The 21,562-nt window shown below is 43.2% G+C and overlaps 1 protein-coding gene across 18 annotated transcripts in view; it reads right to left on the bottom strand.

Moving 5' to 3' along the window:
- LOC135995844 (uncharacterized) overlaps window positions 1-21,518 on the bottom strand; it is a 94,565-nt gene extending 73,047 nt beyond the window's left edge. For 14 of the 18 annotated variants that reach the window (XM_065647425.1, XM_065647436.1, XM_065647437.1 and 11 more), the window contains exons 1-4: window positions 21,346-21,518; window positions 18,791-21,014; window positions 13,771-13,870; window positions 3,050-3,151 (exon numbers count right to left, since the gene is read on the bottom strand). In XM_065647425.1, coding sequence (XP_065503497.1) covers window positions 3,050-3,151; window positions 13,771-13,870; window positions 18,791-18,847 — 259 coding nt within the window. In that variant the 5' untranslated portion in view covers window positions 18,848-21,014; window positions 21,346-21,518. Of the gene's footprint in view, window positions 1-3,049; window positions 3,152-12,449; window positions 12,553-12,643; window positions 12,696-13,770; window positions 13,871-18,790; window positions 21,015-21,345 lie in introns of all 18 variants that reach the window. The other 4 variants (XM_065647434.1, XM_065647427.1, XM_065647433.1 and 1 more) reach the window with 4 other exon arrangements.
- Window positions 21,519-21,562: the final 44 nt, after the last annotated feature.

Here is a 21,562-nt window from a genome sequence, read left to right as displayed (position 1 = left end):
ACTTCAAAATGTTTTCAGTGATTATACCATCACTCTCCCAAACTAGGTAGCCACTGGTAAACAGTTTATCTTCTCTGAATTTGTAGAAGGTTGGTGGTTATGACTTCCTACAGAACAATATTTCTTCTGCTCTTCCTTTTCCCTTCTGCATGAATCCATTTTTACTTTTTTTAAAAATTCTGTGCCTTTACGGGCTTAATGGAAGATTTCCAAACACAAGGAAACGTCTTAGGGGGTAAGAGAAATGCACATTTACTCATTATTAAAGTTTTGAAATACAATTTTTTTCAGCAGAGAGAAGCTCAAAAATACGGCTCCCACCGCGAGCCCTTGGGAAAGGCGCTTCCCTTCACCTGCTCACGGTGGCACCAGAGCTGATTGCTCAGAAGTTTGGTTTCCAGTAGGATCCCTCACAATTGCAGCCTTCAGAAAAGTCTCAGCGTTATTAAATGCTACTCAGCATATGCACGCCTTTGATAATTTTTATTTAGCTATCTAAACTGAGTTCTGAACTTTCAAAAAAAAAAAGTTCTACCTCTCTCAGAAGAGACCCCAACCCTCCAGCTTTCTACAAAAGAAACAGAAAACAGCAAACGCAAGTTTCAGCTCATTAATTTCCTTTATGAAATGAAATTAATATTAGAGAAAAAAATTCTACAGTGCCCTTGTAAGCTCTCCTTTCCAATGAGCCTCATGTTCACACTCCTGCCAGCTATTTCTTTGGACAGCAGTGGGGAACATCAATAGGACTTTTCCCAACATGGTAAAAAATTACAGGCTCAATCCTTGAGTGACACCAGATTTCATAGATTTAGAAACTACATAAAAATCATATTTCTCTAATTAGCTATTAACCAAGCACCAGCAAGTAAACATTTAAACAGCTGAGACCAGATCCCCCTTTTAGAAAATTGCTTCCACTGACAATTAGTGCTGTAAATTTTTCCTATTATCCTTTTGCAATATGAAAATATTGTTGTTATTGACAACAACCAAAGAAAACTTCACCTTTTCATCCCTGGTTATACATAGGCAATAAAGGACTCTATTTTAGCAAAAAAGAGGCTCAAAACTCTCCTGTTTGGAGTTTGAAGACTGTTTACTGGGCAATGGAGACACCAGTCCCACCACTGCTTAGAAGATGGAGGATGGAGAAAGCCTGGAAATGGTGGCTTTGAGGGGCTGGGTCTCCTATGTCCTCTGCATTTCTACATACACACTACTTTCTTCATGCAAATCTCTACCTCATATAACTTATAGAAGTTCACTGCTCTTATGGGCACTTCAGAGATGCGGTGCCATCACAGAAGTCATGATCACACCTTACAAAGCAACCAGCAAATCAAACCAGCTCAGTTCAACACAAACTATTGCTAAAGCTTCCGATGAAAATAACCTTGTATGTTTGGCTCACCAAAGGGTTTTAAGCCACACCAGACTGTCCAGTTTCTTTCAGTTTTACTTTTTGTTGGTTTCTGTGAAATCCTCAACCCTGACAGTGCATGTACTGACTTTCTGGGTTTCATTTCCATCCAGTTATTTGTCTTTTTATTTATGAATGAAAGTATCCTTGAGCAGAAGGTGTTGTCCAGATTAGAAGCAGGCAGAATTTCTCAGCTGAAACTTTTATCCTTGCCCAAAGAAAACAGGCATATTTGGGTCAACAAAAACATTGCAAATTTACATTGGATTTGTCACTTCAGCTGAAAAAATAAAAGTCATCAGCCTGAAAGTGCTTACACATTTTCAAACCAAAATTAATAAATTAATTTCAATTAACGAGAAAAGGTTACAGGCACTTTAATGAAAGGAAGCATTATGTATCGAGTCAAACAAAATGTTTTATTTAACCTGAACAGATTCCCTTTTTTGGTCCTTTCACTAGTATCATCCTCGTCTCCTAAACCTGAGGAGCTGTTTTGTTTTTCAGGAAACATTTTCCTCGCAGCTTTTTGGAGCAGACAGCTCAGCTGGTTTTGTTCCCTGCAGCACTTCAACTCCTTCCTGCCTCTTCCAGGATGATTTGTGCCTACCAGTATCAAGACTACTGTTCCTTAGAAACTGGACAGATTCTTGCTGGAGAGAAAACTCTGCCTTTTGCTGGTAAAACCAGGGACAATCCAACAGGTTATGAGGCAGGGTGATACAGCACTGCTGTGGAAGGCAGTTTTTGCCCATGCCCAGCCTGCCAGGACAGGAGCCTGTGAACACACATCCTCCTTAGCCGGGAACTTTTTGACTCATTCTAGCCAAGCAAATGTTTCTTAACTTAAAAAAAGAAAGGTCATATCCCCCTCAGCCACTGTCACCCAAGGGTCAAAAACTACTTAAAACGTATAGATGGATCTGAAAGAGTTTAATGGTCTGTAATGACAGATACAGAGACCCTCCAGCTGGATGTCACAAAAATTAGAGTAAGCACTTTACAAGGAGATGTGGGAAGAGATATCCCTTCACTGATTCTTCAACCAGAGATCCAGCTAATTACCCACCAGATGGATGCTAATGTGCTCAGAGGGGTTTGTTGCATTGAGAGGGGGTGTTTAACACGCCCTCCCCATATACCCGGGATCGATTAGTTGCTGTTCCCTACCAGCACTTCACCTTTGATTTCACAGGAATGCACAGGCTAAAGATGCCCAGCTCTCAGCTATGACATGCTATGGATCCAGTGGCCATTTCAGTGACACCCGGGGACATTTCTGCTCAGGGATTTGCTCTCCTAGCAGCAAGGGACTGGCCAGTCTGCTCAGATGACCTCTCTGGCTTAATCAGGGCCCTCTCACAACTGTGGCATTGCACTTGAGTATTGAACCTTCCCTTGGTAGCCCCATTCTCCTGCACAGCCATAAAATGCAGCATTTCCTGGCTGGCAGAGACTCCAGACTTGGACACACAACAGAGTAGGACGTGTTTGAGGAGGATTGGCCCACAATGAGTCAAGAAGGGAGAGGATAGACTGCTAATGTCCATTCACAAGTCTTTTCTGCTTTTAACCCATGAGAAAATAAACACACAGTGTTGTTTGTCTCCCAACGCTTCTCCGTACCTCTGCACCTGGCTACTGCCTCTCCAGCAGAACTGGTTGGGATTGCTTTCTTGGAAAGACACAGGAGATGCACATCCTTTCTGCACGCTGCAGTGACCACCTCTGAAACAAACAAGACCCATTTCTGAAACATTAAATACAGGGACTGTTAAAGATGTCCAGAACCACATGAACAGTTTCTTTAAGGTGTGCAACCCTATGGGTGTCTTCCCCAGAAACAGACACTACGACAGCAGCTCTGCAGCACGGCAGATGCGATCAGACTGGCCACGGTGTATTTACCCTGGCAGGAGCACAACCAAGCACAGCGGAATGTTTGCATATCCAGCACAGTTTGGGACAAGATTATTTGCAAATCTCATCTGTATAGCCCTACTCAAGAAAGCCTCTTCATCAGGGGGAAATAACAAGACAAATTCTTATACAAAAAAATATCTCTGGGGCTCATTCTTACCACTTCCTCTAGTCCTTCTTACAACCAACCCATGATCTCACAGGCACTGCTGCTGTGCAAAGCTGCATTACGCCCTGGTTTGTGGGATTACAAGAGACCACGTGTGAATGTGAGGAAAAAAAAACCTCCCAATCTTAATAAGCACCTCAACCTCTCACCAAGACATGGTTTGGACCAGCAGGTTTTGTCCTTTTAATCTCAGCAACATCACAAATTATAGTGTGCAAACATTAATTGAGACCGCACCCTGAAAGAGGGAAGGGAATTGATGTGCAGCAGCACGACAGAGCTGGACAGTGGCACCGAGACAATTTCTATCACACGACAGCTGCAAATCGGAGGTTAACTTGTCTAACCAGCCCCTCTGCATCACATCAAGGATGCAAATCTAACACCACCCTGGAATTTGTGCTCTCAGGTCTGCGTTACTGGCTTGCCAGCATTTAATGCATGTCTCAGGTGGAGCCAGCAAAAGCTCTTGTAAAACTGATCTTGGCCTGCACTACTAGACCTAAGGTGGTAATTCACCTGGATAGTTTGTAAATGCGAGGTTTGAGGTGAAAATGGTGAAATGAAATTTGCTTTATCAGAATCTGCGGGTGATCAGATTCAGATCCCTGTGCACAGTCTGCACAGACCCAAGGAAGCCAGTGGACTCACAGAAGATTCAGGACAGAATCTGATTGAGGATGATAAATATTATTTCTGGAAGCAGCAAGTTTTCCTGGAATTCCACATAAAGTCTAAACTTACAAACAGGTATTGTGGGACATAGAAGGTACAGGAAAAGCAACATGGAAAAACCCACATGCAATCTCTCCTCATACAGATCCAATACCATACCCAGAAATACTCAGGTGGATAAAAACCCCACTACAGGACAGAAGAATCTATTCCAGCCACACCTCACTGTTCACACTAGAGAGACCCTCCTTTAGCAAGGTACTGCTGACTAAACAGAGGACTTCAAACGCCAGCGACCCAGGTAGAGGCCAGTCTGGCTCAATGGCTCCTGATGCACAGTTGACCCAGAGCTAAACTAATTAGCCTGTTTTCTTTTCAAGTGTTCTCAAATACCACTTGGCCACGTCACTCCACACTGGAGAACTCTGAAGCAGAATAATTACACTGGCAAATGTTTGATTGAAAATTACACTCAAATGATGCAGACGGCAAGAGGTTCCCTCCCAATCCAAAAAGGCCTGATTCAGGATTCTGGGGCAGCTCCCCTTTAAAGTCAGTATAAGTCTGCAAGTCCAGGAAGCATGGTAATAGAGAAAAAATAAACTTATGTTTGGCACACAGGCCTGATTCATTTTGCTAGCAGTCCCCTCTGATGCTGATGCAGCCCAAATGTGGCTGATGAGCCTGTTACAGCCTTGACTGGCTCAGATGTGGGCAGGAGGAGGGAACACCGGCATTATTCTCCATTGGCAACAGCAGCCCAGAGGCACAGCTCAGCGAGAATTTTAATGCTAAGCATCGAAGTGAGATTCTGTCCCAAAACTTCCTGTGGGTTACATATGCACCTCAGTTTCTCTACCTGTAAAATAATAATTACCCAACACACCAGTTCTTGTAGGACTTAATTAGCACTTGTCAACCTCTTAGAGCTCCTCAAGGGAAGAGGAGCTATGCACCACAAAGTACTAATTAATGGAAGAATCCTTTCGAACAAAGTATACGATTCTGTTGTTGTCAGATCTAATAAAGTCATAAAAAACAGGGCTGGAAGGGATATCAAAAAGTAACCTAGGCCGTTCCCCTGCCCTCAGGCATGATCAAGTATATCTAAATTACTCTTGATAGATTAATACCCCTAAATCTTGGGATGCTCAAGCTGCAGATTAAAATAGATAGAGATGGACTCACATTACATGTGCACTGCACTCTGCAGACAAATACTCCCTCATGTGTGGCACATGGGGCCTCTCTTAAGTGCTCTCAGCACTGGCCTGAAAGAGGCTTTGCTGCACCCGCAAGCGAAAGGTACTGCGGGATCAACCGATCTTTCCAAGTCAGTATTATTACAGCTCCAGCAATAAAAAGCCCCATTGTAACTTACAATCCCCAAATCTCAAAATTGGAATTAATGAGAAACACAAAATGTGAAAAAGACCTCCAAACGGGGAATGAAGCAGGGAGGTGTTAAAGGATATGCTCGTGATTATGCAGGGCTTCAGCGAGACCCAGAAATTTGGTGCAAATCACCCAAGTCTCACACATGGCTGAATTGCAAGACTTCCCTTCCATAATACCTTCAAATCATTTTTGTTATGTTTTTCCCCACTTCTCTCCCTTCTTTCCAACCCCAAGGGTCCATCTAAAGTACATTTTAGCCTAACATATAATTCAGATGTGGCTACTGAAGCATTGCACAGCCTTAAGTTTAAAATTTCCTTTTTTTTTTTTAACTGAAGTTAGACAGGTCAGACCTGAAACATTAGCTACACAAAGATTTTCAGAGCATTTTTTTAAAATGCTTTAATTGTAAAAATGTGTCAGTTCAAGTAGTCTTTCCAAGTCATACATGCAAAGTACAGTAGAAGATACCTTTTATTTGATTAACTTCATACAGGAAGGCTTTTGAAACTTATACTTTCTTCATCAGGCTAGTGGATAAAAGCTAAGCCAAGCAACTGATACAGCACTTCAGAAGTTTATTAAATTAACCAATTAAACTAAGGCAGTACACAATATACAGAGGCCAAGGCAAACAATAGAAGGTGGAACACACTCCTGGGGCTGAGACGATAGTGTTGTGTCAGCATTTCCATTATGAAGCTACTTCAGAGTTATTGTGAAATGTGTGCAATAAAAAAAAAAAAAATCACAAAAAAATCTTAAACGACTGAATCCAGTCATTCTAAGGGATTCCCAAACATGCCCAGGCAGATGGAAGCAAGATGCAAACCAGGTTTTCACTAATTTTGTCACTTGAATCAGAAAGCAGGTTTGGCTTGGGGAAACAGCTTGGCACATTGCACAGGAAACAAGGAAGGGCTGGTTGGTTCTCTGGAGCCTGGCATAAGGGGGCCTGTTCTTGGTTGCTTGAAAATACAACCGTAATGAACATGATTAATCAAGTACAGCATGTGTGCACGTTTGTGTGGGCTGAGACACAGAGCTTACTCGGTAACAGAAGGTCTTTGCAGTAAGGCTGGCATCTTGTATGGCATCCTACCCTCAATCACTGCATCACTCCACGGCGATGTAACACAAACGGTAAAACAAATCACATCACGAATACAAGCAAAACTCTTTGCATTGGTGGAGTTGAACCACAGAAGTATGTTTGGGTGCTCAGCATCAGGTTCTGATCCCAATTTTGAAGGTTGTTCCTTCCCTGTACAAGTGCAGATTGTTTGGGTAACAAAGATTCAGTGGTTTCACATTACATTTCACAGCACATGAAAACCTTTTCACAAGGTGCAAACCTTTTCACGCAGCCCCAGAACAAGTCATTGAAGGGAGAAGGAAAAAAAAGACCAATAATGGAAACACTGACACAACATTTACTGTAACAGCATGATCAGCAGCAACTATAATTCTCCTTCAGAAAGTTACACCCACGATGCTTTCTTTGGCCTGTACACCTTGTATACTGCCTTGGTCTAACTGGTTAATTTAATAAGCTTCAGAAATATGTAGTTGCCTGGTTGAAAAAGTTAGAGACGATTGAAAACTGGGTAGCCTGGCTTGTGACTACAAGTTTTTCTTGGGATGGCACAACCACAGTTCAGTACAGCATCCCAGCTTCGCTCTGCTCCAAGGGCAGTTCCACCTCTGCTCTGGAAACCTAAACATAAATCCAGCTTGGATCTCAGCAATACAGAGCAGCCACATGGCTCTGGATAAGAAAGCAGCTCGACAAATGAAAGTTATGTTGAATTAGCCGAACCCACTTAGTGTTCCAGCTCTGCAACAGAGTTTAAGAGAGGCTGGGGCGTGCTGGGAAAGTACATGGGTGTTTCAGAAGAGACAGGGTGCCATGGGGGGTCAGCACCAGCCTGGGACCCCACAGACCCGCTGCTATTCCTGCCTTTGCCAATGACCCCAAAGAAGCCACTTCATGTGTTTTTCTTTCCCCTTTTGCCCTTTTTCTGCTTTGATTACAAAGTTTTCCAAGTGATTGCATCATCCTGTTTGTACAAAATATGCATTTGCATAACATCTCACACAACAAGGCCCTGATCACAGCTGGGGCTTCTAGACACAAGAGTTATAAAGAAAAATATTACCAAATTCAATGTGTTTAAAGGCCCATTATGGGTATTTTGTAACCAACATTTTTTTCATTAAAGATGCTACTGTGTTGTTTTGCCAAATGACACAGGATAGAGGAAGGTCCTGTGTGGAAGATGTAGGCTGATGCTATTCCTTGCAGATAGAACCTGAGGGGCATCTTGGAGATGGAAAAGTGATGGACTGTTTTGTAGGTCAGGAGCATCAAACTCATTTTCACGGGGGGGCACAGCCTCGTGGTTGCCTTCAAAGGGCCGAATGTAACTTTAGGGCTGGATAAATGTAGTAGTAGTTACATTTATACAATCCTAAAATTACATCTGGCCCTTTGAAGGCAACCGCGAGGCTGATGTGGTCCCTGGTAAAAATGAGTTCAACACTCCTCTTCTAAGTGAATAGTGAAAAAATCAAGAACAGCTGTGTAGCTCTGACAACCTGACAAAGAAGTTTTTCTATCCTGAGGTCCAGTTTCACTATCTCTCTTCACAAAATATTGGTGCCTTCAAACCCAAATTCATTGGTTCAGCTTCATGTGGACACATAACTCAGTCCTAATCTAATCAAAGACTGCGATTGAATTAAAAAGCCTTTTGGATCATTCCTAGAGTTCACGTTATTTCTACCCACTTTGTCTCCCTTTTTACTCTTCTCCAAAATGGTGAATAGCAAATGAAGACAAAAAGGAGAAAAGAAATTAAGACAAGTAGTGACCAATCTTCCACACCCAAGGTTGCAGCTAACAACTGTCTGACCAGAAAGCTGCAAAAGAGTCACCCGAGCCAGCAACAGCATCAGCAGGAGCTGAGCTGGAGCCTCAAGTTCTGGCAGTAGCAGTGGCAGTGCCCCAAGAACAATACTTGAAGGAGTAAGGCCAGCGGCGGCAGCCCCTCGGGCTGTCCAACACCCAGGAGCCCCAGCTCTTTACTGGGGAAAGTGCACCCAGCAGTCTGGCCTTGCAACCTGAAGGAGGGAGAAAAAGCAGCTGTTAACCTTGATCCCTTTCCAAAGCACCACAGACCTCCTGAAAACAGGCAGGAGAATGAGACTGGCAGTACAGCCTAAAGAAACAGCATCAGAGTAGATGCTGCTTTCCTACACCCATTCCCAAAGCTTGGATTTTTGACGTTTGTCTTGTGAACTTAACATCCAAACTGGGTTTGAATGAGGCGATTCCACACAGCCCAAGAAGCAACAATGCAAGTTATCACCATCTACCTTGTAATTCCTGTGGTCTTGAAGACTCCTTCCACAAAGCACCCACCTGTTTGGTGCCAAGAATCCTAACAGAGTGCAAGGACTAATCCAAAGAGAATGAGACGAGCAAGTGCAAAGCAACTTATTCAAGAGTTCATTAAGCCAGTGACAGACTTTGGCCCTCTTAATCTTCACCTGGTGATCTACATCCCCACCCTTGATTCCTCAGTGCATCCTGCAGCATGTCAGACAGGATGATTCAACTGAATCGGTGCTGATCAGCTCCTGCAGAGCTCAATAGAAAGTCTGCCACCATTTCTGCAAAACCTGTGATTTAGGTTCGTGCCAGCCAAGGCTGTCACATCTGCTACACCAGTGTCATAGCACAACCGCATTAACAGCATTTACTATTCAATAGTTGGAGCTGTAACACGTAATGATGTGCAACACGCCGGTACTTCAGCTGTCTGGAATAAAACATTGAACATTCCCCCTCTACATCCTCCAGCTGAAGTTGGATGTTCTCTTCTTATTTGGGTTTTCTTCTCATTTATTTTGAAATTCTTAAAATTAAAATGCAAGGGGTTGCCCTTTTAAAGGGGAAAAGAGGCTGGAGTGAGTAAAATATCCTTTCCTTTTAATGATCTGCTGCCCAGCCAGCTGGGACAGGGTTGGAGATGATGTCAGATTCCTGGTGCTTTAACACAACAGGGCTGTTTCCCCTAAATATTTCTCTAACTAAGCAGAACTCAAAGGTTTCCTTCTTCAGCAAACACCTGAGCAGAAATGACTCACCGTGTCGGCAGCTGGCACACATCTCTCAGCCCTAGTGCCAAGCCTACTTATATTGTTAAAATACTGAAAGGGGAGTTTTCCTTCAGTAACTTCCAAAAAGGCTTGTCCATCTATATTTTGCACAAAAAAAAGAGTAGCCTTATGCCCATTTTTGTCAAGGGAGGGCAAGCAATGAGTTGGGGGTAAAGCGTATTTGTAAGACCAGCCATATAGCAAAGTCATTTTTTCAAGCTCATGAAACATTAGAATGCATCTATCGCTAATCAAATCACTTTTTATTTTCTCTGCCTGACTTCCCTCAAAAATAATGCATATATGATCATGGTGTGCATGAGCATGCATCTCTAATAACTTTTGAATGAGTTGGTTGCTTTCAGCTCAATTTGATAGCGACAGGAGTTTCAGAGCTGTCATGTTGCCACAAGTTTCATGAAAATAGGAAACTGGATAGAAAAGAGAGACACAGAGGCTGGGAACCTGCAGCATGAGTTCACCCAGTGTTAGGCACCAGAAAATGACATTGTAAAGGCACCGACATGTGGAATAGCCCCGATGGAAGGTTACAAGTCGGCCAAGAGATAGAAAACTGCAGTACACCAAGAACTACATGAAAATTTATTTTGAAGGACATTGAAACAAAAGTCACCAGTCAAAAAGTGGACGGCCTTCAAGGTATAGCACTCAAAAGAGCAGACGAGACAGCTAAATACTTCAAAGGAAGCCTACAAGCAAAAGTACTATTAATTTTAAGTAAATCCTGGGCTGGACACTCTTCTCACACTTGCGTAGTCATTAATTTCAGAAGAGTGACTTCTGATATACCCCACGGTAAGCCCCAGATCATACAAATCCACTCTTTATTGCCTGAGTAGTGCCATTTAAAATCAATAGGATTACTCATAGTGGTAAAGCTAAGCACCTGTGAAAGTGTTTGCAAGATTGAGGCCTAAGGCCTGGTCTAGGCACAGCTTTTGTACTTGAAGAACTGGTTCACTTGAAGGTTTGTTTTGTTTTCAGTTTTATTTTTAAAGAAAACAACACAATAATTAAAGCCATTCAACCACTTTAAAGTGGACACGTTTTTATTACTATAACGGGAACTTCCAACAGCCATTCCCAGGTCAGCCACGCCGCTCCAACTGCGCTCACGCTGTCGGGAATTGCGCCAATGCCCTTAAGAACAGCCCCAATTTTTGCGATACCAGCCCACTATGTCTACCCAAAGCTCTCCAGGTAATTCATCCACAGAAAATGATGGAAAAAGCAACATTGGCAAACCCATGTTTGAAGAACATCTGGTCTGGAGTATGTCAAAAAGTAGGATTATTTATTTCCATAATTTTCTTCCTATCCTGTGTGTGCACACACCCACTGGAAAACAAAAAAAACTAAACACACCAAAAAAACTTCAGAGCTCAGAGTTTCATGTGTACAAAATTAAGGAAGGTGAAACAAGTCAAGATTGCCTCACAAGAAGACAACAAAAAGGAGCATCCATTCTAAGAAAAACACCCCAAACTTTAGGAGATGCTAGGAGGAAGAGGGGGTGGAACAGTGAACTAACATGTTTGGATTGCTAAGAGATTAAAAAAATTGTCATAATTTCAAAGAAGAAAAAGACAAAAGACATTAAGAGTAAACAGGAAATTTGGGAAATCTACTTCACTCAAAGTAACAAACATCTGGAATAAATTCTCAAGAATTTAAGACCATCAAAGCAAAGTATTAATGAGGTTAAGAGGCAGCAAGACTGGAGGAGGAGACTGAAGAACACAGTGACAAAGGAGAGAGGTGTGGCTGAGATAAACCTGGAGGCAACAGGCTCATCGGCCTAAAGGGCTTTGTTTCTCTCCCTGCCCAATACTTCCTTATCTTTTCATTGCTCGAGGGTTAATTCCCCCCCTGCTGCTTTTAGGTTTATGGAAAGGAAACAATACTTTTTTTCCTAGTAATACCATGCTGGGACATGCGACATGGTACTTCACTGTTGAGCCTCCAATTGTCTAAGTTTAACTCGGAAGAGTATAAGAAAACTGGACTCACGCTACTCCTCCAACCAAGTAGAGCTTTCTGGAGTCCTCGTTCCTCACTCTCACATTTCAAATTAAGAATAATTCTTACTTTTGTTACAGAATGTTTCTTAAAGAAGAAAAACATTGTCCTTTTAATCAAAAGGGCTTTGTCAACATCTCCACGGATGCAAGAGCTGTTTTTTAAAAGACTGATTTGTTTTACAGTAATTAAAACCAGGCTAAACAACACCTTTAAAGATGACATAAACAGTAGGCATAAATGAATAAGGAGTCTAAAAAGGAAATACTTAGCATGACTTATCCCTTAATATCCAGATCCCTCTCTAGAAGGGATAATCAGAAAGCTATGTTGGCCCTTTTTCAGAGAATGGTCTTACATCTCTGCCTGGACTGTTATTAGCTATATTGGTTACATTCACGGTCATTAACAGCCTTTAAAAGATGATCTTGGGATTTCATTTTCCACCTCCCATTATTGAGCAATGGAATATTCATAAAACAGTAGACGGAAGCAACTCAGAAGAAAAAGCAAAGAAAGCCTCCAAGTTCCCATCTCTGCCAGTTAAATTAAACTAAACAGAGGATTCAACATCAAATTGATTCAGGAGCGGCAGTATATATGCACACACATTAAAAAGCACACTGGGGGGGGGTATAGAATTATAAAACATGCACTTGCCTGTCCTCTGCTCTAATAACCACATGCAAACTTCAGCCAAGCCTGACAGAGTGGGAGAGGTTTCAAAGATATGAAGTTCCTGTGGGTTTCTCAGGATAGGCAGCTGGGGAAAGGATGAAATTGCACTTCAGAGCCCCACCGAAGTCAAGTGCTTATTAGACATAAGAGAATCCACACCAGCCTTCGTTACTTGCCTGATTGCACAGAGCCTGCTTGTGTTGTTTGTTATCAGCCAGGCACCCACATCTAAGGAGTCAAAAGTTTTATTGGAAACATCTGCTCTCATCTTTGTGAAAGGCAGCTGAAGCTCTGCTTCAACCCCACTGCTTCTCCATGAGCTGCTCCCAAATCCCTGTCTGCATCTTTCCAGCCCAAGAGGAGCCACAGGGGCTGCCCTGGGGGCACTGGAAGAAGAAGAATTTTGAATAACTGGATGCATTCAAATTATCCAAATCCATTGGTGAATTTAGCCACCGGCTAACACAGCGGTCATGAGAGCAGAGGTATCTCCTCCACGAGCCAGTTCAGGCCCAGTTCCTAACTTCAGAGGTCTCAAGTGTCCTCTGGGCCACCTCTTACTAGACTGACTACAAAGAAAGCACCAAAAACCTTATTCCTTGCTTCAGCATTTCAATTAGATGCCACTAATACCCACAGCAGTTAAACTGGCCAAGGTCTCTTATTTTCCTCCCACTTCTAACATGGAGAATCAGTGACAGAAGGGTTTCAAAGCACTCCACTCCATTTTTCTCCACTGCTTTTTACCTTGCTGTTAAAACATAACTAGAAGGAACCATCTAGGGGGAAAAAAAAAAAAAGGGTGGTTGTTGTTGTTGTTTTCTCTGTCACCCAGGTACACGGACAGACAACCCGGCCGGACCTTGCTGGGAAGAACATGCTGCCCAACACCTTGGTCCTGGGGATAAACTGAAAGCAGCTTGATGCACACACAGAGTCACAAAACACAGGAGATCTTTAATACTAAAAGCAAGCAGTTGTTTTTTCAGCGACTGAGGGGTGCTTTAGTAAGCACACTGTGTTGTAGTGGCTGGAAAAAGGTGATAAGCTTTATACATTATATGAAAAGCCAGGGGGTTACTTTATATAATCAGACACAGCTGACTAAACAGGGCCCTGAAAGTCATTCACAGCCAAGGTAAGACAAAACAAAACAACAAAACCCCCACAACCTTCCTGTCCCACCTCCCCCAAAGAACTATTTCCCCAGGCACAAGCCTAGGGTTGATCCGAGGCCCCAAACACCCTTATTAATATGCTGCTTGGAAAACAAAACAACAAACACAAAAAAGCACTGGCTTACCTTGGCATGCGGAGGCCTCCCGTCCACGTTGGCTGTGTGTGGGTGCAGAGCAGCCGCCGCGACTGGGCCCAACAGCTTCTCCTCCTGCCCTTGGTGGTTCCTGGGGGAGCAGAGTAGAGCCCATCAGTGTTAATCCCCCACACCTGTGGGGCTGAGGAGCACTCCGAGCCACCCTCCCAGCCCCACACAGGTGTGGGAAGGTTCCAGGTGTCAGCACTCAACAGCAGACCTGGGCTCAGGGCACTGCCCAGGAAGGGCAAACCCGCCCTTGCAGAGCAGGCGGCTGCAGCCACCATGTTTCACCTCACGGCTGAGGGAAAGCTCGGCTCCCAGTGCCAGCCCAGCCACGGCAGCAGCCCGGCCGCGGGAGGCCCAGGGGTTCACCACAACTCTAGTTAGCACGCTCATAAGTGTTTAGCCCAGGAACAAAAACTAAACTTTGCCATCTTTTCCAGGAAAGACAGGGCAGCAAGTAGTATTTCAGCATTACCGGTGTGCTGCTGTTTGTACAAACTTGGGTGAACTGTAACACCAATTTCAAAAGAAATCACTGATATTTCCTTAAGGCTTTTTGCAATTCCAGACAAAATATGGATACGTGTACTGCTTCAGCACTTGATTCACACCAGTATTATTTTTCCAAGCATTAAATTCTGTCACAGCCTTTATGCACTCAGCCCAGTTGGGAGGGCACAGATCCCTGCTGAAACTAGCTAATTCCTGCTCCACAAATAACTTTCTGGCTGCTATTTAAACCACATCCTTTTTACATATTAGCTTGAAGGCAGTAACTTACCCGTAAATTCATTGAGATTTATCTTTTTCTGGCCTGTTAGAAGCAGCACACCCCCCCCACTCTCTAGTAATGAACTTTATATTCATCACAGCTGGGGTAGAACTTGCAGCTTCCAAAACTTAAAGGGACAAGTAGGAGAAGTAAAGTTACCTGCCGTTCTCTCCTGCTTTATACAAAACAACATCGTTTTTGAACTATGTGAGCCTGTGACACACTGAGCAACACCATTTTTCAGCACAGGTCACGCAGTAGGCCAAAACCCGTGCAAAGTCGAAATAAAAAAGCTAATGGAGTGGGATGGGCTGCAGTTGATCTGTGCTGTGCAGGTACATACAAACTGGCCGCTGCTCCAGCCTGGTGAGCAGCTTCCACAGCTATCCAAATAACCACCCTTCTTCTTCAGAGGTGTGTGTTTGTTTGTTTGTTTCTTTTATGTTCTCAGTAATGAAAAGAGAAGCTGTAACACCTGCAGCAAACACCTGACCAAGCCTATCAGGAGATTTGTTGGGAGTCACCTGAATATACAAGTTTTGCAGGATCAGCATCTGGAAAGCCGATGTGGCCAGTGGCTACTGGGTCAACAGAAGACTTGGCTGGTTCTCTCTATCCATTGCTATGTGGCCTAAGCCAACGCGGTTTGTACCTTAATTTTTTTCCTTCAGTCCTCTGGCTGTTTGGATCTCCCTTCACTTGCGCACATAAGGTTTCTTACCCCATGAAAGGGCAGCAACTTTCTTCTAATCATTGTGACAAAAAATTCCTGCCAGGCCTAGCATCTGAGCTTTGTATTCCTGCTGAAGCAGCTGACCCAACACTGAGCTTGCTTGTGTGTTTCGCAGAAAAAAATTATGTTCCTCAGATCTAACGGCACATTTAACAATCATTTAGAGTGAAAGGAACAGTAACAAATGGCAACATCTCCCCAGATAAGGACTCAAGGAGGTATTGCCGTGCTTGAGCTTAAATACCTGAGTTAGCATTCCTAGGGTCCTGCTTTGTAATAATCAGCAGAGCCGGACAGATGCTTGCAGAGGCTGAATCAGAGGAGAGATGAACTTAAGTGCCTTGAAATGCCTATTCAAGGACCTCTCTCCCTTCCATCACTGTAGAGAAGTTATATAACTCTAACAAAAATTTCCAGGTTTGCACGTCAGAAAACATGTGCTTCAAGGATCCAAAGTGTAGGTCCTCCAATGTGAAACCCCTCTTATGCTTTCGCAAGTCTTGAGTTTGGAAAAGGGCTTAATAGCCTGTTGAAAGAAAAGGGACGTCTGATGCTGCAGCTGTACGGATGGTTCTGCACAGAATCAACATGGCACAAGTGTTCCTCAGCAAGCTGTGAACCCCAGCCATGCAATCAGAGCTGTGGGAGTTGGAGTCTTTTCTGGTACAAGCCATGGGCTTGCGTTTGGGAATGTAAGTGGATTTGCTCTTGTGTATAAACCAGCTTTGCTGATGTTGGTTTTCCCCCATTCGTAGTGAGAAATCCCTTCTCATTAGGTATAAAGACTACCACAGGACAACTTAAAGAGATATGGTTGGCTGTGGTTCATGGGTAACATCCTGCTGATGTCCACCTGAATTTAAACAGACTGATGAGGAAATGAAGCAAGCCCCACAGGTGAAAAACTTCTGTATATTTGCCAACAGGCAGGTTGAAGACCAGTGACCTAGAGTACAGTTAGAAAACACGTCCAACGTGAATTATCACAGCTAAAATCAGAAGGTATTTCAAGGATGACAAGGGAGAAGGAAGAGAAGGAGGAGACTGCCCTAAGGTCAGATACTGTTCAATATTAACCGTTTGGAGAGCAAAAGAGAGAACACATACAAAATTTGTGGGTGATGGACAGTAAGCTAAGGCAACTTGGCTGGAGTTTGGAGGACAGGGATAGAATTCAGAACAGCCTTAAATTGCAGGGGAGATAGAAAATCCACAAGAAGGAATTAAAGATCAGTGCAGACTGTTACATGTTAGAAGAAAGGCACTGGTAAAATTCTGAGAGTAACTGCTTAGGTTGTAGTTGCTCAGGAAAGGATCTGAGGTTCAAAGTGCAGCACAGTTGATCGTATGTCAACCCAGTAAAAGACAAGAGTCATTGGGGCGGTGTTAACAACACTGCTGTATGTAACATCACAGCATCACAGGTTTATTGAAGTTGGAAGGCACTTGTGGAGACAGTCGAGACGAAACCGCCTGCTCAGATCAGCATCAGCTAGAACAAGTCTCCCAGGACCATATCCAGTAGTGTCCAAGATACTTCCAGCAGTGGAAACTCCACGACCTATCTGGGAACCTGTTCCAATATTTGACCACCATCACATTGAAAAAGTTTAAGTGGAACTTCCTGCATTGCAGTTTGTGCCCATTGTCTCTCATGGACATGTCAATACACACCACTGGGAAGAGAATGGATTTGTTGTACTCAGTCCCGTCATCCAGATAATTAATGAAAATGTTAAACACTATTTGCATTGTATTTTCACGTAGAAAACTCATACTTCAGATAATCTGCACCTTTTTAGTGAAAATTCAAGGTATGTCCTTAGATAACCCATGCTGGCATATTCCCAAGCTAACAGAGGCAGAGGGGAATCTGATCTAGGAATATTTCTGGGACAGGTAGAACAGGCTACAGGAGGATCAGAAGCAAGCAGTTACTAAGAGAGAGAGGTCTGGAATAAACTTTTCCCCGCATTGCCTAGAAACACATATAACCTTCACCGCTGCTGAATCACAGGGGGGTTTTTTGGTTTGTTTGTTTTTTCACAGATAACCAACCCCTGAAATAATTATTGCATTCTGGCTGGTGCTGGAATTTTGAGTCCAAGTTGGCGTGCCATGTTTTAAGAAACATATGCACAAATTTAAGGTAATCGTAAAGAGAGCAGGAAGAAGTAGAAGTGTCGAAGATTGCTGAGAGGAAAAGTTGGAAAAAGAATGTTGAAAAAAGAAAACCAAACAGTCTTCCAGTGTGCTAACATTCATTACGAAGAGGATGCAAAGGATTAAATTGGCTTAATTTGCAGACAGAAAGATTTAGGCTAGATGGTAAGGGAAAAAATGCATTAATATCAGGCAAGCTTTGGACTTGAGGCTACCTAGAAACTTTAGACAGGTCACACAAACATTTCTGACAACAATCCTGCCTCCAAGCAGAACAACAAGCTGGGGAAACTCATGAGAACCTTTCTCTGCCTTTTATGACAGTATATTTCAAAGGCTTCACAAGGTTTCAGAAAGGTTTAGAGGATTAAATGTTTAAGAGTTAATAAAACACATTATCAATTCTACAGTTTCTTTGTTTTTTCCCATCCAAATAGTAATTGTTTGTGAAAGGCTGACACTAAAGAGCAACTGCCAGGGTTCATGCAAGTTCAGTTCCCATCTGATCATCTTAATGATGCTTGGTGAGAAGCTGTTTTTGTGGAGTTAACCTCAGCTCTTTGTTCCCTTTAGTTATTTGAATCTGCATCCAAAACCCATAAGCACGGCTCTATGTCCCCAAATGAAAAAGGGAATTGAAATGAAATCAAGATTGATAAAGATCCTAAGAGCAAGCCTGTAATATTTTCATATTTATCTGAACATCTGTCCTTCCCCCCTATAGAAGGGGAGGGTTACAGCTTCAAATTCTTTTGCGTGATGGTCCAGGATCCTGAGGGGCAACAGACAGGAAAAAAAAAGGGGAGAAACGGATTTTGAACAAAAAGTGCACCAATGAGGAAGGAGCAGCAGAAGTGCAAAAACCTGAAGGCAAACACATAGGGTCACATGGAACTTGGGGCTTTACATAGCCCACAAACCACTTCAGAGAAACAGGAGAGCTCTGTGTGGTTGAAACCACTCTGGTGGTGTTTGAGCATTTGGTAGCTGCTGGAGGACCTCACAGCCTGCACCTTGGTCTGTCTCCATCAGGAACAGAGGGAATTTGGGCTGAATTTCAAGCAGCACTTCTGGTTTATCTTCCTCCAAAAAAGGCACCTAGGTTGCTAAAGGTAAGGAGAGGCAATCAAGTGATTTGCTTCAAAACTGCAGTGCTCCAAAATAAATCGTTAATCTAGACAAAGCCTAGCTCAACCTAGTCTGCACTAAGGTGGTCCTATTTTCCATCCTCCCCACAGCTCCATGCTCCTTCCCCATCTGCAGCTGTTGGGGAGCTGCAAGGGCCAGCTGTTCCCTGAGGAAACACGGAAACATGGCCAGCAGGAAAGGAGCCTCACCAATATCCAAGCAAGATGAGCCCAAAGATGGTAGTCAGGTTCAAGAGTCCAGATCATCAGGCAAGTCCATGATGAGGTAGGTCCAAGATCAAGCTGAAAAGCCAAGCTGCAGGTCAGAGTTACATCCAGTGACAGTTATTAGAGTCATATGCGCTTCAGTGATTGCTAGACAGGTCCACAGTGATATGGAAGGCCCAAGGAGCAGTGAAGGTCCAAGAATGTAGTTCAAAAAGGGCTTAAAGGCCCTGGGCTGAGCTTATGTGAGGCTCTTGGGCCCACAGGCAGCAAGCGTGGGTGGGCACTCCAGGTAAGACTCGTCAAGGCCATTAAGGCCTATTAGTGCACTCAGGGCCCTGACAGTTGCAGAAAGGCAAGAAAATTAGGCAGCTGGTGTGACTAAAGAGCAGGGAGGTTTCTTCTTAGTACCTGATGTGTGTGTGTGAGCTCTAGTGCTGACCTGAGGGATGGAGGGGGTGCAGCCAGGGGAGGGGGATAACGTGGGACTGCTCAGGCCAGACTTCCATCAGCCTAAGGTGCCACAGAGCTGCATTTGAAGTCACGTAACTAGGCAGTAACAGATTAAAAAGGACCCAACAAAAAATGTGCGTGCTTTGATGGAAAAATGTGACCTCATCTTTCAAGAGCACTATCCTTAAGTTTTTGCCTACCAGCTTGCATGAGGAAAAATAAAGCTCTCTAGATTGAAGGCTAAAGGTAAGCCTGTATGCCATTTTATCTGGTCTTCAGTCTCAATCTGAAATCTTTAAAGAGTGCAAAAACCATAAGCACCATCTGACATCTGATGCCTGAGTGACTTCAGCTCGTGTTATTGGAACAGTCAGTACTCATTTGGTTGGGTATGTGATTTTGTAGAGCTCATACAAGGTAGTATTAGACTTTGCATGTGTGTTTGTAGCATACAAGAGCATTTTCCAGAACCACTGCTCAAGTAATTTCCAAATAAAGTCTGTAAGTGAAACATCCATTTTGCAGCCCTCTCCCATAATCAGCTCCTTTCCTTGCTGAGAAGTGCTGTCACTTGCTTGGATCCGCATAAGAACCTAAAGCAGAAGCTCATAAATCATCTTTTCTGCTGTGCCACTGAAAATCCTCTACCTCCATGACCTCCCATTGCGTATCTATAACCCCATCCTAGAAGCAGTGGTCATACACCTATGAAGAAAAACACATTCTGGGGAGAAAAGAGCCATTATGTGAAACAGAGGCCAGAACTATGTTTGTACAGGAAATCTCAGCTTCTGGTGAATTAGCCATGACGTGGACAAAATGGTCATGCAGACTCTTGCATTGCATGAGGTTTTACTCGTCCCCAAAGCCCGGTCAAACTGCCCACCTTGCTGGGAGGGACTGGTCTGGATGACCATGCAATTGTTTCAAATGTTACAGGAATATACAGCAAGAAGTGGTAAAGCCCTCTCCACGACATCTTCAGCAAGATTCATGCAAGAAAAGGCCCAATTTTGCTTCTAGCTGTGTCCACCAATATTTTTAAGGGAGATAATTACTGGTAGATACAATTGGGAATCGCCTACCTATACTAGAAAAACATTGTGGTTACAGGAATATGTATAGAGCTTCTGAGTAAGGGGTGAGATTTTTTTTTTATATCAATTTTGTGTCTGTCAGGAGCCTTCTCATTCCAGTTGTCCTGTATGACTGAAGTGCACTGAGTGCAAGGTTTTGCTGGAACAACAGAAAATGTAGGTAGGGGTGAATGTCATGAAGACGCTAAAGCTTTTTCATGTAATTTCTGCCCCTCCTGATGAGGGCAGAATTTGACACCTTGCCCTCAAGTTCTTCTTCTACAAAAACTAAGATGGAAACAGAAAATAACTGGCTTGTTACTTCCTGTCAGTTCTGTGGGACTGTGGTGCCAACAACACTGATGCAAAAGGAAACCATTTTCATTAGTTGCTAAAACAGCAGAAGCCTGTTCTACTTTGGCTGCAACATCTTCTGACTCCCACGCAGGAAGTATTCATGCAATATTCCACATAGGCAGAACATGTCCAGTTCCTAGAAGTCCAAATACATGAAACTTCAGCCCATTTTAGAAACTACACTGATCCTGGATTATGGCAGTGAGAGGTAGTCTGCTTACATGTATAACCTGGGCTACAGTTCCTGAGTTCTGTTCTTGTCTTTGTCCGTAGACTTTCAAAAGATCTTTGGCAAAAAAACATCCTTCCAGTGTGTGCCTCACCTGTAAAACAAGGGTAATGGCCAACGGGTGAAAGACCAGGCTTTATTGTTCTTTCATGAACAATCTCCTACCCATAATAAAGGTACCTCTGAAGGGAGAAATTCATTATTACTGGTTTCTAAGTCTGCCTAGGTAAAATTTACTATGAGAAAAATAGCCACTGTTCCACTACTTCTGTTCTTTTGCACCAAAGCAAATGAGTCAAGTGGTTTTTGGAACTTGCCACATCACTGAGATGGACTGGGCATATTGCATATTCAGAAGAGCTTAAAATTGTTTTATTTACACTTTCATTGCTAGGGGCTGCAAAATGGAACAGAATTCTACTTACCAAATGCTCTTCCTGGTGCAATAAGTTAGAGGATTTCTCAATTAGCACATGGAGCTTACATATAAAAGACAAGAGGTTAAGCAACACTGCAGTGCCCAATCGACCATCTGCTGAACATTAGGATTGTCAATAAATCACGAAAGCACCAGTTCATCAAGAAAATTCCATTTCAAACCACTGACAGGAAAAAGAAAAAAAAAAGCATGGGAAAAAACTC

Source organism: Caloenas nicobarica, chromosome 17 (assembly GCF_036013445.1).
Source record: "Caloenas nicobarica isolate bCalNic1 chromosome 17, bCalNic1.hap1, whole genome shotgun sequence".
NCBI lineage: Eukaryota > Metazoa > Chordata > Aves > Columbiformes > Columbidae > Caloenas > Caloenas nicobarica.
Note: the sequence above shows the minus strand (reverse complement) of the source record. Positions and strands in the feature narration are given on the sequence as shown.